At 32.9% G+C, this 18,485-nt stretch overlaps 1 protein-coding gene across 1 annotated transcript in view; it reads right to left on the reverse strand.

The window, feature by feature from the left end:
• Window positions 1-211: 211 nt before the first annotated feature.
• The window catches only part of LOC149802639 (5'-3' DNA helicase ZGRF1-like), a 110,622-nt gene continuing 92,348 nt past the window's right edge, over window positions 212-18,485 (reverse strand). Inside the window, exons 22-24 of the mRNA XM_089951958.1 lie at window positions 13,935-14,044; window positions 9,812-10,156; window positions 212-1,897 (exon numbers count right to left, since the gene is read on the reverse strand). Coding sequence (XP_089808084.1) covers window positions 1,668-1,897; window positions 9,812-10,156; window positions 13,935-14,044 — 685 coding nt within the window. The 3' untranslated portion in view covers window positions 212-1,667. The remainder of the gene's footprint in view (window positions 1,898-9,811; window positions 10,157-13,934; window positions 14,045-18,485) is intronic.

Genomic DNA, 18,485 nt, shown 5'->3' on the forward strand with positions numbered 1-18,485 from the left:
CCTTAATGTTGATGTCCATGCCAACAACACTAGGAACATTGAAAAATACAAAGGTATTGCCTATGATTTGCAGGAAAGACACAACTGCTGTAGATGCAAAATTTATTATAAGTCTCACTTCTGGGAACTTCAGATATCTGCTTGCACAGAAATAAAATTTAGGACAGAAAAAAGATGTTGATAAAGAAAAGACAGATACACTGTTTCCACATTCTTTATTATAGAATATTTATGAATGATTTCATTCATTTAATCAATAAATTTAAACATAAAAATACACAAATATAAATTCATCGCCAGTTTCCAGTGAATGTATAGTGTCATGAATTTCCTTTAAATTTGTTAGTTTAACATATATACATCCAAAACTAGAACTGGAACAAAGTCACAGAGGTCAATTAAATATAAGTAAATCAGCAATCCTAATATAACAATTCAGCTAATCTATACTTTTTATAGAAAAAATTGAATACAAAGAACAAATCAGATTATAAAATCAACAATCGTAATATAACAATTCAGCTAATCTATAGTTTTGACAGAAAAAAATTGAATACAAAACAAGAATAAATTAGACTGTGAAATCAACAATCTTTGTACAATATATTTACAAGTTAGAAATGTGCAAGATGTACCATCTACTAGAAAAGGGCAATATGCAGCATCAACTGGAAACAGGCAATATGCAACATTACTGGAAGCAGGCAATACACGGTGTTCTTGGAATAGGCAGTATGCAGTTTTACTTAAAATAGGCAATATGCAGCATCAACAGGAAATAGGCAATAACAAGTATTACTGGAAACAGGCAATAAGCAGTATTACTGGAAACAGGCATATTAGTGGAAACAGATAATAACCAGCATCAAATGGAAACAAACAATATACAGTATTACTGGAAACAGGTAATATGTGGTAATATTGGAAACAGGCAATATACTGGAAACAAGTAATATGCAGCACCAACTGGAAGCTGGTAATATACCATGTCCACTGCTGCTTTTCTTCAATAGATCTACATAAGGAAGATAACATTATTATCAACAGCTATCTATCCACATTCAAACCTGCACATAAGTCACAAAAAAGTCTTTATGATAAAATAAGGACATATGAGGTGGATATTCTATGAGTTGATGGAATATGTTTGAATATTATGTCATAAAGAAACTTCATAATCTCTAGGGAAATCCTTCACATTTTCTTTGTCTAATGTATTTATACAGAACCTGGAATGAATCTACCTAATCTAAATTGCAGTTCTTCTAAGCAGATTGGGAGTCTCCTTTTACCCGGTGCACCCAAAGTCAACCCACAGGAATTAAACATATAATGGAAAGGGAATACAAAATGTTTATGTGCAAAGCCATATAATCAAATATTGTACAGTGGTATTTGAATGTTATGTCAGATGACATGAAAATAAGCTGATATGTGCCAAGATGAGGTGTGTCAGCAGATCTTATTCCTGAAAACAAAAACTCCCTTGTTTCCACGAGAAAGCAAACTTCCCTCCGTGAAGGAGACAGAGGAACTCCATGAAACATCTTCTGATCGTAAGTTCTTCAAGTTCACTTTCTCTTCCAGGGAGAAAAAGACAGAGAAAATATATCATAACTCAAAATTTCTACATCAATGCAGAAAATTCTTATTACAAAATGACATGTCTATGTATTCATATCAAAAGAAGGCAGTTCATCATCTGTGTTTTCCTTGTCAGAGGTTTCCAAGCAGGGATCCAGTTGATCTGATTTCCACATTCTCTTAGCTGATAAATTCCTTTTCTTCTGTGTCTCCCCCATCAATGATAACACAGACTGCCCCTCTTGTGGGGATACAGGGGACATTCCTGATAGATGCTGCAACTGTGACAAAGGGTTTATCAGATTCTCTTCATCTGTGGTAGAAGAAACAAATATAAAGTAATAAATATCATAAGATCCCTACAACAAGAAGGGAAAATATAAAAATATACTCTAATGATAGTAAAATTGTATACCCTACATAAATATTTTGTTTTAGTTCTTCAATAGTAAGAACAATAAAAGAAACTTTTCTTATCAATGATTTATAGAGGTTATGAATTAAAGGAAATTTTAAGTAATGTTTTTATCTCTAATTATCTGTTCACCTGAAACAAATTTAAATAAAAAATCCATAAAAGTAATATATTTTACAGAAATTTAACAAGAATAAAAACTTCTGCTGAAAGTTCTCTTTCATGCAACTTTCTCTATTTTCTGGCACCTCTTGCTAGTACCCTAAGGTCCAGCATTGTCAATGTAGAGAGTATGATATAATATTTATGTTACATTTTGTTTCCAAGGTAAAATGAAGAGAAAAAGAAACTGAATACAGAAAGATCCCAATATCAAATAGCACCTCCATGCAACTTGCTTGAAATGTGAGCCAAGTTTGGTTGAAATACCTGGAATGGTTTTGGTGTGATGCTCAGGAAATGAAAATATTTACGGACAGACAGACAGAGATAGCTATTTCCCCACCCATCATGCTACATACATGTGGCATAAATACATGCAGAAATGAATATACAGAACTTTAACTACAGGTATTCTGCTAGGTCTGAAAAAAGGGACATTTTCAACTAGAAAGCATTTTTTTTATAAATTAAAAAACAAACAAACATTTCTTTATTATGTCTTAATAGAAGTGTACATCCCACAGCTGTACAGAGTTTAAAAAAAATTAATAGGTGCCTTTTTTATCTCAAGTGTAAGCCATCCACAAAGTTTGGTCATGGTTTGAAGAATATGACTTGACAAATTTTGTAGAAACTATTTTCGTTCCTGGAGTCCCTCTAACCTTGACCTTTCAACTTTTAACCCCCAAAACAATATGTGTCTTCCTTGTTACAAATGCAAGCCATCTACATAGTTTAGTCCAACCATGTTGTACAGACCGTAACAATTTTTAAAAAAATTGTTAATCATCCTCTCAGTCCCTATGACAATGACCTTGGACTCCAAAATAGATGTCTTCCTTGCCTCAAATGCATGCCATTCACAAAGTGCTGAAAGTATTTCTCTTCTTTGAATCACTGTGACCTTGAACTTTGAACCCCGAATGAAAAAGGTGTCTTATTGCAAATGAAAACATCTTCGCTAGCCAAGGTTTTGATAAGTTAACCCTATCTACACCTTGGCAGATTGATCAGATATATCAGTGCTTTATTCTACCAACATCTACCGGATTTCATGAGTTGCATCCCTCAGCATGTAATGCCAATTAACCATAGTGTATAACAGCAGTGCATTGTACATCAGCTGAAAACAGTGGAGGCAACTGACTTCATTAGTATACATGGTAAGTTAAACACTGAAAGCATGACAATGTACCAGAGAGAAGCCATTTCAGGTGTATTTGAGTGAAAGGATGTATTTGTACAAACACGGACCAGCAGTGGAAAATTGGTTATTTCTGAGTCCATTCCGGTTGTGTGCTGTCCTTGTCTCGATTATATAGGAACAGTGTTCAAATCTGAACAGCTTGATTTTGATTGGATGTAGTGGCTTGTCACAGCATCCAACGAAATTCAGAGACCTGAAGCACATAAATATCTGACTGATCCACCAAGGTGTGTAGTTAGGGTTAACATATCAGAACCATGGCTAGCAAAGATGAAATGCAAGCCACTTACAAACTTTGGTAAAGGAATATGGTAAGTTATGTGAAAAGTTTTCTTTCTTTCATTAAGTGTGACCTTAGACTTTGACTTTTTGAGTCCAAAATTGAAGGTTTCCTCTTGCACAAAATAAAAGCTACTCACACAGTTTGGTGATAATATTTTGTGAGGAACTCTAGTATTGTGCAGAAATAACAAAACAACAGATGGCTGGATGCAGCTGCCTTATGGCAGGAAATATGGAAAGAAGCTTTCAACCAACTTTCTGAAAATCTGAGAGGCCACAAAATAGCTAATTAGTCTTTGCAAATTTGTTTGGAAGGCTTCAATACAAGTTTCAGATTTTCTTGAATGCTATTCATAAGGCAAAACATTAAAAAATTAAATTTAAAATACTCTCAAGTAATCAAAATGTCACTTAATCAGTTTTTTAAAATGCTCCATAGAAAGTTCTAATGCAGGTTTGAAAGCATTTGACTCTATATCACGAAACACACCATAACAGAGTATTCAGTCTGCAGAAAGTATCACTAAAAGAACTTCACAGAATATTTTTTGTTTTATCTGTTGACTTTATATGACAGAGATGTTTATGGTTCATAATATCATATTTATGATGTGATGCAAAAATGAAAAAGTTATAGTCAATATTTATTATAATTATTGCAATATGTATTTCAAGGTGATTTACATTATGGTATGATGTAATACTTACTCTGTAGTTCAAGAACAAGAACAAAAGTAATAGGACCTATACAACCATAAAGAAAAACTCCAGCGAATTCAAAATGTTCCTACAATGAATGCCACATCAACCTACCCATTTTGTATGACAGCCCCAGTCAAATGTGTATGAGAAACTGATCTAAACCGCAAAATAGAACCAAAGTTATTCAAGTTACTTTTTTGGTAAGATGGTGTTACACTCGTCAAGGTTTTATTAACATCGTCAAAACTTGCAGTTACATTAGTGCTGGGAAATTTAGAACCAATAATGTGAAATTCAAAAGTTTTAATGAGAAAGCACACATTTTGTTAGACTTCCTTGGAAAAGCTTTTTTTCCAAAACACTGTAAATAACTTTATGCAGCAAAATAGTGCTCAATGAAAATTTTTGGTAAATGCTAACAGGTGGCAACACTGTAAGAAATAAAAATCAATTAAAGATGTTTTTCAGGTGAAATTCATGCTTTATTTCTTTTGTACTGTAATATAATCAGTATATCATGGTATGTTCTCTTCTATTCATACATGAAAAGTCAATCAACTGCCACACTGATTCCCGTGAATACTTTTGTGAGAACGTAATTAAGTGCTGGCTGTGTTTTGATCTACAACTTGGGAATATGTTTGTTGCATAGTAACAACTGATTAAAATAGACCTGCATTATCACATTAGTTGTTCTTTATTCCTGGGTGTTGACTAGTAAGTATACTGCCTCCATTTTCATGTAAGTTCAAGTGTCTTTCATATGTATTATATTGTATATTTTTCTGCATAAATAGTGCTTGCCTTTGCTGCAATAAAAGTTTAGACTTGATTTATATTTGCCATTTTCGTAATTGACTGAGGCAAGAATTTGATATTTGTTCACTGCCAATTAAAGTTCTGCAACTCCCTTTGTGGGTCTGACCCTTATGCCAGATTATGAAGGCTGGTTTGTTGTCAAACAAAACTATTTTACATACTAGTCAAATGTTTCTGACACTGAAGTTAAAATCGGAACTAATGCTTAATATTTTTGAGCCTAGCAAAATGCAATTCATTTGTTTTTAAGTGATAATCTTATTTTTATTTGGGTCCATAGTCAGCATAAATTAAGCCATCTTTATGAAAAAGGGGACAGCTAATTTAAAAGCACAACATAATTTGAAGTTTTGCATCATATAACTTTTGATTTTATGAAAATAGTTCACCTGAACAACATTCTTAGCTGTGATGCATGTAGTATGCTGTAAACACAAAATGACTTTAAAATGCCACAAACCATTTGGAGATTCTCTGATGCTTTTATTACTTATACATTTATCACTGCACTAAGGTGGTGCCAAATACTTCATAAATAAACTAGATTTTGACAAGTCTAATAAAATATTTCCAAAGGCATGAATTGGTTCAAACTTTATTTACATTTTCCATGAAATTAATATCCATCAAGTTAAAAGAATGAATCTCTTAAACATTCCATTTAATATATAAGTTTAAACATACAAGTAATGCATGAATAAAACATTAGTCAAATTTTGTGAAATGACGAAGTTAAACATTTTTTTAAAAAATTTTAAGATTTATATTAAACTTGGTTTCAACCTAAGAACTTCTCTATAGATCATCGAGCAATAACAAAATTTTTGATAAAAAGGCAAAGTCTAAGTGAAAGACAGATGGTTTATCCATTGTACTGAAAAGGGTGAAAATTAAATTGAAAGACCTTCAAAACATAAAGGTGTACACCATATTTATTTGCAATACAAGAAGCTCTTCTAAAGTTATAGAATAAAAAGAAAATTTGTGGTGGACAGTGTATACTGAGACTTTGATTGTCCCTCCATTATGACCATGACCTTTGAAGTTGGGATAGTGGTGAGTATTGCCAGCTGAAATCATATTGTAACATAATGTATTGCATTATATTTTGCTATGCAATATAAAGTTTGTATTGCATTATGTATTGCTATGAAGTCAACCACTAAAATATAAAGTTGTGTATTGCATTATGTATTGCTATGAAGTCAACTATTCTGAAAACTGCTATGATACCAACTGTCTGTGTGATTTGCTGAGCTTTCAAGATTTATTATAAATTCTTTTTATCAGATGTGTTTCTATTTATTCTGGGAAATTATGAGATTGATTGAATGTATGTGGTGAGACTCCTAGCAGTCCCTCAAGAATAACTCATGCTACTGAAGCATATATTGCATACTGCGTACAATTTATTAATTTAACCATCTTCCTTGTGTTGCAAATGACAGCAAGTCCAAACAGTGCTCTTTGCCTGCTTACAAAGTATAATACAGTAGTCCCCCTCTTATAAGGCCACCCCTAATGCAGCAGGGAAGTGGCCTTATAATGCGGGTGGCCTTTCTAGAGGGGGATGACAAATGCGAATAGTAAACACATGAAAAAAGTCACAAGTACATTTAATTTTAAATATTTAATATTTTAATTAAAAAATCACATGCATGATGTGAAATAAATGTAAAACAAACTTTGTCATCATTTGCAAAAGAATGCATGAATAACCAATGATACAGTTTTAAAACTGTCTTTATAATTATGTTACAGTTCACATCACATCACTTTGTTGGTAATAGTCTAAAAAACAAACCAGTCTCATCACATTAAAAATATCCTTGCTGTCATATCCCCTGCATATATCGTTTAGTCTTTTGTTCCAATCTTCGACAACTTTATTATTAACATCAGCTGATTCGCCGCTAATGACAGAACACTTGATATTGTGTCTCACTTGAAATATGTGCAACCATCCGTTACTTGCGGTAAAGTCGTCATATCCCAGTTCAACTGACAAAATTTTTGCTTTTTCTTGTCTTTCAAATCAGGATACAAACGTCTCCTGGCTCAAACAATCTTCCTTTCTCCGTCCATTTCACCTTTCCACTTCTGCAGAATTGTTTCATTATCTTTCACGATATTGTTTATCTGAGTCTTCCCAACGTTAGTTTTCTGCAAGGATCCTCGACGACACCCCACCCCCCGGTCAGTTGAATTACTTTCACGTTCTCCTCTAAACTGAGAATTTGTATTTTCCTCCATGACATGTTGATCATTTTGCAGTAAGTTATTCATGTTGCCAACTACAATACTGATAAAACAATTTTGTATGCATCTAAACAAATTGCCCTGTGTTTTTAAAGGAAGTGATCTTGTCACGTGATTCGTTAGTCGCAGTCTGGTACCCTATTGTTTTTATACATTTCTTGAAACTAGGTGAGAAGTCAAAACGGCTTCGATATGTACCATTAACATCACGCAGATCTGACCTCGCGGCCGCTAGGATTCGTAATTTTGACAATTATTGTCAGTAGTAATAGCCACTGATTACCAAAGTGAACAAGCTCAACATCTTACTAAGGGAAGCCATAAAGGCTATTAAACCATTTTCCTGCTGACTTTGGTATTGTACATCGATACTGCCACTTCTCAGCTGTTACTACTGTATTCTTAACAATTATCAGAGTGACTAAACCGGACATCTTATGATAACACAGCAATAAGGCTAATTGGATTACATGTACGTACCCTTTTGTATGGATTAAAATTTGAGTCTTTCTCGGTTTTTATGGAATAAATTTGGCTTCTCGTGAGGCGTAAATGATATAATATTAACTTTAGTGGTAAATGTACTTTACTCAACACTTCTTTCAGTAACGAAAACCTGACATCGGGAAACAGAAATCGGATTACTTAACACACGTTATGAATACAATACTGGTTCTGGATACATATTCAAATAAAATGTGGCCGCTTGTGAGGGGTAAATTTTATGATTTTGCACTAATATGCTGGCCGCTGGTCGCGTTAGGCGGGTGGCCTTTCACGAGGGGTACTTTTGAACACAAACTCGTTGGTGCCAACGGATTCTGGCCGTAAGGAACGGGTGGCCGCTGGTCAGGGGGGCCGTTCAAGAGGGGGACTACTGTATGATCTATTTCAGATTTATTCAACAATGACTGACTGTTAGCCATTACTATACTACTCATTCAACTGGTAATGGTGTTCTTTCATAATGTCAAGTAATATTTTCAAAAACTAAAAATAGTTCCACAACCAGTCTAACTAATAGCCAGTTAGGGTTACATATTGATACAGAAAAATTTCTACTGATACAACTTGCGATATGATGTACTGTATTGACATATTGATACATCAATAGTAGGGGGCATGACTGGTAAAAGACACTATTGAGTTATAATGAATACTGGGTAAAGTTTCATTAAAATACTTCCTGTACTTCATGAATTACAGCCAAAATGAGGAAACAGGTCAGACAGCCAATTTCCATTGCTGTGACTTTGATCAAGAAGGCATTAATGTGGTATTTCTAAATATACATTTGGATATAGTATCATAAAAAATATCCTATGTTTTAAAGTTACATCTGAAAGAAATTTGCCCTTGCAGTGACCTTCATTCACACCGAGGGATGGACATGAATAGTAAGTAACACACCATCTTGATGTCATAAATATATGGGGGAAATTTAATGAAAATATTTTCTGTGCTTCTAAAATTTTAACCTGGCCAAGGAAAGCAATTTTCCTTACTCTGGCCATGGCCTATAGGTTTACCAGCACATTCTTTAGCTATAATGTAGATCTGGGTAAATTTATCAAATTATCTTTTTTGGTTCAAAAGAACCAGTTTGGAAAAAGAAAACATAATTACATGTTCATTTTCTGCAGCCTTGTCATTAAGGTAATGGGTCTGATTATGGTATGTGTGACAACTTTATGGTTTTAGACTAAGTAGAAAAAATGCAAAATTCAACAAGCTTTATCAAATTCAAGAACTAATTTATTTCCCTAGAATACAAAGTGAAAATTTTAAAAAAACTTACAGTAGTGTGAATTAAATCTTAAATTAAGTCTTTCCTAACCATCCAGGGACAGGGCCTCTGGTTCATGAAAAACAAACCATTGTGATCCTTTTGCTCTAACAACAAGTTGTTGTAGTTGTTGTTATAGGGTTTAATGCCATTTTTCAGCACAAGATAGGCTATACATGGAGGCCAGTATTAATGGTGGAGGAAGAACCCGGAAAACCCCCAGAAAGAACCACCGACCCATGAGAAGCTACCAGCAAGCTTTCTTACATATCCACATTGCCGAGCCCGAGACTCGAACCCATGCAGACAAAGGTGAGATAGCAGTGATCTGTGACAGAGAGCTCTTTAGGCCACTCGGGGCCACTCACAAAGAATAAATGTCCCTAAACAGCAACCTCATGTCAGCAGCAGAAAACCAGACTGATGTACACATGGATAAACTATACACATGTTCATAAAGACTGAATGCCCCTAAAACGGTAACCTTAATGCAATACTTAAGTAGACAGACAGACAGACAGACAATGGTAGTTCTATATGCCCCTTCCACATTCATGGATTATTACAAGTCTTCCACACCTGTATAGTTTCTTACCAGAGAGAGACATTGGGGGACTGTTCAGGATGCTGCACTGATCTGAAAAAACAGTCTTATGCTTGACTTTTCTTCTTTTCTTGTGTGATGAATCTTGACTTCCAGAAGGTGTCAAATCCTTGATCTCAGTGATTGACAGTTCTGACCCACTAGGTGACTGTGCCTGGACTGACTTCTTGGATCTCTTTCTTTTTTTCTTTGGTGTAATGTCTCTGTCAGACTTTTCAGATATGGACTGCTTAGGATTTTCTGAATCCAGACAGGATCCTGTATGTTCCTCCAGTGTGTGGAGATAATACAGATTAGATCTCACCTCGGTGGATTTCTGAATGCCTCCAGGCAAGGCTGAAATCATACATTCATTTACACTCATATTAAGTCATCAATTTATGTCTATTTAGTAGTTCTTTGCAATCAAAGTCAAACTGAGTTGATGCTTACAAGATTTTTATTATCATGTTCCAACATTATGTTTATATTTGGGGTTCAAGATTGTGTGTATTATATAACAAGTAATTACAAATATTGGGTTCAAAATTGGTGTGTATACTATAGGATCATGGTTGGGTATTTATCAATGTGTAAATTGTTGCCTAATCACTGACAAAGTTAACATAAAGTAATCTGAAATTTATTTACTTTGTGAGTGATTAGGTAAAATTTACACACTGATAAATACCCAACTATGATTATTTAATCCTTATGATTCCAATTTACTCTTTCTGTCATCATATCAGATGATTTCATTAAAAAAGTGTTAACTTTTAGGTAGCTTTAAGTTTTCTTTCATTAGCCTATTCAATGTGACATGATACATAGACCCATCTTCGTTAGCCATGAGTGGTCAATTTTTATGCAGTAATATAGGGTAGAGTGTCAGGTAGATCATGCCAGCTATATAAGTAGCCTGATGTGATTTTTTTGTAAATTTTAAAAAGAGCTGATGCTGTCTAAACCTGGCTATTCCTGTTTTTAACATTATGCTTGTATACGGCATGTGTTGTTAAAGCATTCGTTGTTCTTGCTTTCTGTGCATTTTGATCTTTCAAAAGCAAGCTTGTGTCCATTTTTAGTGAGATTCCTTGCTTGTCATATAACCCTAACCTTTAACAGCAGCTACTGGAACATGTTATTAAAGTGAAATGCAATCATTCTTGAAGACTGGCTTGTAAAGCCTGCCATATGCCTTCTTCGGCAAAAGAGGCGAGTGCTGGAGTGCTGGAAGGTCTGTGAAATTACATTGTTTTGACTTCTAATGGGTGATTGTAATCTGGGGTTTGTAAATCATAATGGAAATCACAGGGGTGGGGTGGGGCTTGATGCTATTATTGTGGTGTAAGGCAATGATATAGATAAAACTTCACATAAAATGACATGGAACCAAAAATAGTTTGCAAAATTTATCAATGAAAACAATATAATATCAGTATCATGTCACTGTTTACATCCAATCAAATTGTAGAAAAGTAGTCCATTCATAAAACTGCAATTATTTAGTAATTAAAATACTGGGTTCATAATTAGTGTGCATACTTATTAATTAAAAATATTGAGTACAAAAGTGATGTGTATACTTATTAATTAAAAATATTGGGTTCAAAATTGAAGTGTATTGATTCTCTGTAATTAAAATATTGGGTTCAAAAATTGGTGTGTATTATATAATTAGTAATTAAAACACCTGGTTGGTGTTCATGATATACTTAGTAATTAAAATACTGGGTTGAAAATGGTGTTCATAATAAACTCAGTACTTAAAATAGCAGGTTGAAAATTGGTGTGTGCATACCTAGTAATTAAAATACCAGGCTGAAAACTGGTGTTTATGATATACTCAGTAATTAAAATACTGTGTTGAAAATTGGTGTCATGATATACTCAGTGATTAAAATACTGTGCTGAAAATTGGTGTTCATGATATACTCAGTGATTAAAATACTGTGCTGAAAATTGGTGTTCACGATATACTCAGTAATTAAAATACTGTGCTGAAAATTGGTGTTCACGATATACTCAGTAATTAAATACTGTGTTGAAAATTGGTCTTCATGATATACTCAGTAATGAAAATACTTGGTTGAACATTGGTGTTCATAATATACTCAGTAATTAAAATAATGTGTTGAAAATTGGTGTTCATGATATACTCAGTAATTAACATACTGTGTTGAAAATTGGTGTTCATGATATACTCAGTAATTAAAATAATGTGTTGAAAATTGGTGTTCATGATATACTCAGTAATTAAAATAATGTGTTGAAAATTGGTGTTCACGATATACTCAGTAATTAAATACTGTGTTGAAAATTGGTGTTCATGATATACTCAGTAATGAAAATAATGTGTTGAAAATTGGTGTTCATGATATACTCAGTAATTAAAATAATGTGTTGAAAATTGGTGTTCAAGATATACTCAGTAATTAAAATACTGTGTTGAAAATTGGTCTTCATGATATACTCAGTAATTAAAATAATGTGTTGAAAATTGGTGTTCATGATATACTCAGTAATTAAAATAATGTGTTGAAAATTGGTGTTCACGATATACTCAGTAATTAAATACTGTGTTGAAAATTGGTCTTCATGATATACTCAGTAATGAAAATAATGTGTTGAAAATTGGTGTTCATGATATACTCAGTAATTAAAATAATGTGTTGAAAATTGGTGTTCATGATATACTCAGTAATTAAAATACTGTGTTGAAAATTGGTCTTCATGATATACTCAGTAATTAAAATAATGTGTTGAAAATTGGTGTTCATGATATACTCAGTAATTAAAATAATGTGTTGAAAATTGGTGTTCACGATATACTCAGTAATTAAATACTGTGTTGAAAATTGGTCTTCATGATATACTCAGTAATGAAAATAATGTGTTGAAAATTGGTGTTCACGATATACTCAGTAATTAAATACTGTGTTGAAAATTGGTGTTCATGATATACTCAGTAATGAAAATAATGTGTTGAAAATTGGTGTTCATGATATACTCAGTAATTAAAATAATGTGTTGAAAATTGGTCTTCATGATATACTCAGTAATTAAAATAATGTGTTGAAAATTGGTGTGTATACCTAGTAATTAAAATACCGGGTTTCATTACAATAAATAATCACTGTATTCACATACCTTCACTCTCTCTTGACAGATATTAAGATAACTAAATTCTGATATTTTGAATGATAATGCACAATATTTGTGACAATAATTAACAGAATTTAAATGGATTTCCTGAAAAAACAAGATCTATTTATCTATCAAGATATACATATACAATGACACTTGTACGGTCCAAGTGAACCAAATTTAATTGATCTCTACCTCTTCTGCCTTTCTATCTTATCTACCACTTAAAGCATTCATTTATTATTTATGATACCATTTACAAATTTATAACACATATATCCCCCCTCTCTCTCTCTTTCTGTACCAGTGTGTGAATAAGAGTTTCAAAGCTTTGTTAACATCAAATCTATTTTCTGCATGTAAAATGTGTGCCCAAATTTTTCTCCATGTAAAATATGTGTGCCCAAATTTTCAACTTATGGACACGTTGTTGATCTATCAGTGAGTGAATAATATGCAGTGTTGTGCATTTCATTCTGGAGCATTTACAATGGAGACTTCAAACATTTTTTTTAAACAATTTATTTGGTTTGCAGTCATGTTAAAAGGTAATAAAATTTTGGTCCACTTCCTGAAGCCTGGGCTAGGGGCTTAAGTTGGCTTCATCCAACACAAGGATAAAGTGAGAAAAAGCATTGGAACGTTTACAAAACTTTTTATTAATGAGATCTGTTATGTATATTTAATTTAATTGTTTGTCTGTTTTAATTTTTTTTATTTCATTACATGCTATTGTAAAGCAGCATTGTTTACTGGACTTGACCTTGTCCAAAACTGAATGCATTTCTGCTTGACCTGATTGACTTTTTATTTTTTCTCATTTTTCACTTTGTATTCTAAGGAAATAAATGATGTTAAATTCTTTACAATGCTTGTTGTCTTCACTCTTTTCTGTTACTTATTTTAAGAGCACAGACTAATAACAGATTATAAGATAAAAAAAATTTTTTTATAGATATCATTCCATGAATAAATACAAGAAATTTACCTTGGCAGTGCTGTAGGATTTGTCTCCAGAGTTTGTTATGGGACAGGATATTATAATTCCCCAAAATCAACAGGTGCTTCTTAGCTCGAGTGAGGGCCACATTTGTCCTCCTGCAAAATACATTTAAAAGGGTTGGGGTTGGATAAAAAAAACTTTTGTCCAGTAACCTAGGATCAGTTAAAAAGCTTTCTCAGACAAAAAAAACCATTAAATGTCACTTTTCAGTATTTTATAAAGAATCTGAAGAAAAAGATTATTAAGTAGTTTTGAAAATACAAACTGCTGGTGAGTGGAAGACTTTCATTTTTTTCTCTCTGGTTCTGAAGGCCTAGAGGTCCATGTTAATGAATGTCATAAATATTTGATATTAATGAGAGAAAAAAGTTGAATGTTTACTGTTAAATTCAATAAACTTAATTATTAAATTTTTTGGACAACATCATTTTATCACTCAAGTGGAGTTATTTAATGCTTAAGTGACTTCTGGGTTGATGCATACATGCTCCATAATATATTTTTAGTGTCGTCATACAATGCAAGATATCACAGACTCTGCTTAGAAAATGCCATTTTCAAAAATCATAAAGCATACCATCAAGAACTCAATTTTGAAAATCTGCAATCATCAGCACAAAAATCTATAATTTGGGAACAACTGCTGTCATTATATTTGGGACCAACTTCTGTTAGTTTATTTGGGACCAATTTCTGTCATTTTTAATACAAAAATCATTTTTTTTGAGACCAATTTCCATCATTTTCAATACAAAAATCATTATTTTGAGACCAATTTCTATCATTTTCAAAACAAAAATCATTATTTCAAGACCAATTTCCATCAATTTCAATACAAAAATCATTATTTTGAGACAAATTTCCATCATTTTCGATACAAAAATCATTATTTTGAGACCAATTTCCATCATTTTCAGTACAAAAATCATTATTTTGAGACCAATATCAATTATTTTCAATACAAAAATCATTATTGTGAGACCAATTTCCATCATTTTCAATACAAAAATCATATTTTGAGACCAATTTTCATTATTTGCAAGACAAAAATCATTATTTTGAGACCAATTTCCATCATTTTCAATACAAAAATCTGTAATAAAATTTGTTATTATTCAGTTATAAATTATACATACCTTAGTGTGATGATAAGATTCTTAGACAAGCAAGAAAAATGAAAATTCACTTGAATTGATGATCATTTTGTTTTTGAAGGTCTGATGTGCATCTTTTACTGAATAGGTTTTTACTTATTTCTATACAGTAGCAGTAAAAATGGAATATTATTCTCCACAAGAAAGTTAGTACAAAGCATTTTGCCTTTGTAACAGCTTTTATTCGATAATGCCAGTCTACTAAGAAGCAGATCAATATTTGTAGTTTTGTTGTTTTGTAGTGTACCTAGATGGCATGATGTGTGTGTGTGTATTCATATCTGCAGATCTGCCAACCCTGAAGAGTCCACCTTAGTAACAGTGACCAGTTTTCAGTAAGGTATAACAAAATATCAATAACTGCTATTGTAAAGCTGGAACATGTAATTATAAAGTTGGAACATGTAATTATAAAGCTGGAACATGTAATTAAAAGTTTGATGCATCAATGATAAACATTATGTCCAACTGAAAAATTTGATAAGTATGCGTCGACTTTATTTACCACTAGTACAGTTTCACAAACTCTAGTTCCAAACCTGATGCTGCTCAATGGCTTTTTGCTATATCTCAACTTGACATAATTCTTTGGAAATTCTTTTCCATTTCACATAACGATGACAATCATATCTCCTGCTACAAGACAGACTCAAATTGGCATGTGATGTTCAACAAACGTAATTGTGTCCTTTCCAGCTGTGTCCTTTCCAGCTTTTATTCACAAGAATCTGAATACTCCTTTGTATTCTTCTGTGTTGATTATTAACACTTTTCAAAAGCTTATTTTTCCTTTCATCTTCAACATGTATCTCTTTCTGGACACCATTTAAAAAATTCTATAATAAACAGTCTGATCATGAAGACACCTTGCATGTACAAATAGGTGCAGTTTAGAGTATCTGGGGTGTTGATGTAAAGTTAGTCTGGTTTCCTAACTAATTTCACTAATTCAAAGATGAAACCCAGATCCAAATAAAACACAGATGAATCAATTATCCAAATTTTTCAGCAACAACTGCTTTTCTGTAGTTTTAACTAGTATGCCATAAGTTTGTATTTTAAGGGTAATTTTCTTAAGACTTACGGCAAAATCGTAAGAGTTGGCAGGTCTGTATCTGCTGCTGTGGCCGATGTTAATGTCAAGAGTTATATAGGCTAGCATGTCCTATTACTGTATTTCTATTTAGAAAACATACCCCAAAAAGTTTCTTTATACATTATTTTTCAATTTAATCCTATCATGCCAGGAATTAACATGTGAGGTCTTGTAAACTTAAATTGCATGTCCCATGTCTATAAAACAACTTTGATGAATTTAATAGGATGAGAGGGTTCAGTAACTTGCTTACACTACTGATCTATCAACTCACACAGAAATGAAACTAACATGTTTGATAATACACCTTCAACTACCCCAACCCCATAAATAACATTTTTGTATTAACGAGCTCAAGTCAAATCTCCAATTCTGCTTGTTTTGCATAAACTGTGCTGCAGACAATTTGTTGACACGGCTCAGAATGATTTTATTAAAGAGTGATTTGATGCTATAAGGCATGAACTCGATTTGATCACATATAAATGTGTGCTTGCATGGAAATCTAAGATTTTTAAAAATTACAAAATGAGTATTTCTTCCAACTGTAAAATTTGATAACTATGTGACCTTGCACACATGTTTACAGATGAGTCATTCATATGTGACACGTGATGACAGAGGTTCTCTGAAATGCTCAAATGTTGTGGTAATAGGACATCACAGTACGTCTTGCAATATCAGTGAATCACTTTTTGGGATATTATAAAAAATGGCAATTCTTGGGTGAACCTGGTTCTGAATATTTGAAGGACTATTTTGCCAAGTCTGGACACACCTTCTCCAATCTGCACCATCACCACTAAGTAATTGATTTTAAAAAACATCAGATCTTTTGAAGTTTGCTCCAACTCTTCATGCCCATGTCTGTCTTTGCTCTTGTTTGCATATTGTAAAAGCTTGAAGATAGATGAGAGATGATTGGTTAACACATTGGAGGAGTCATACACATTGTTGTTGTTGTTGTTGGGTTTAATGCCACATGCACATTGTAAAAGGATGAAGACAGATGAGAGATGATTGGTTAACACATATTGGAGGAGTCATGCACATTGTTGTTGTTGTTGTGGGATTTAATGCCACATGCACATTGTAAAAGGATGAAGATAGATGAGAGATGATTGGTTAACTGATATTGGATGCACATTATGAATATGGCTATTGATACAAAATAAATCTGGGTGAGTTTGATTATCTGATTATATCTGAGCAAGAGTTTTCACTGGAATCATGTACCATCATTTCAAACAGCACAGAACATCTGGAATATGTTCCAAAGGCATAGTTTATAATTACCGACCATACCATCACATAACGTGGACTGCACATATGGCAGCAGCAATATGCCAACAACTTTAGCAGAACTCTGTGAAAAAGCAAAAATATGATGCTTATCTAGAGGTCCAGGCATCAAAGCTAGCTTAACCATATTTCAAAATTCTTTTATTTTGACTTGATTCATAATGTTTCTATAAAAGATGTCCAAAATTTGTAAAAATTATGGAAATTCATAAGGATAGGTATCCCTGCCAATGGCTACTTGTCTTCTACAGATGTGCCAACCCTAACAAGACTGTCTCAGTAAGGTAGTTGATTTTTTCTGTAAGTTTAACCAGTTTTCTGTAAGTATAAGAAAATATAATTTACTGCTACTGTAAAGTTGGAAAATATTTACCTCTAGTACAGTTGCACAAACTCTAGTTCCAAACTGTATTGACCTCAGTGGCTTGTTGCTATCTCTCAACTTCATATAATTCTTGGAAATTTTATTCAATTTCACATGACGACAATCATAACACCCACCATGAGACATACTCAAATTGACATGTGATATCTAACAAACTTAATTCTTACCATTCCTGCTTTTATTCACAACAATCAGAATATTCCTTTTGATTCCTCTGATTATTAACAGTTTTTAAGAGGCTTCAACATGTATTGCTTTCTGGTTGCCATTTTTTGACACTTCTATGATAAACAGTTTGATCATGCAGCTGTTTTGTGTGAAAAAATATGTAGTTTAAAGCATCTGAGATATTCTGTTGAAATAGTGTGGTCCATGACCAACTCCACTAAATCTGAAACCCAGATCAAAATCAAGCATGGATGAGCCAATTATCTGGATTTTACTGCAACAATCATATTTCCATAGTTTTTGCTTTTATTCTGTAAGTCCGTATTTTAAGGGATATATTCATAAAACTTATGGCAAAATCGTAAGGGTTGGCAGGTATGCTTCCACCATATCAATAAATATCCTCCAAACCCAAAAGCAAGTCCTCATGA

Source organism: Sinohyriopsis cumingii, chromosome 3, assembly GCF_028554795.1.
Source record: "Sinohyriopsis cumingii isolate HCF-2022 chromosome 3, ASM2855479v2, whole genome shotgun sequence".
NCBI lineage: Eukaryota > Metazoa > Mollusca > Bivalvia > Unionida > Unionidae > Sinohyriopsis > Sinohyriopsis cumingii.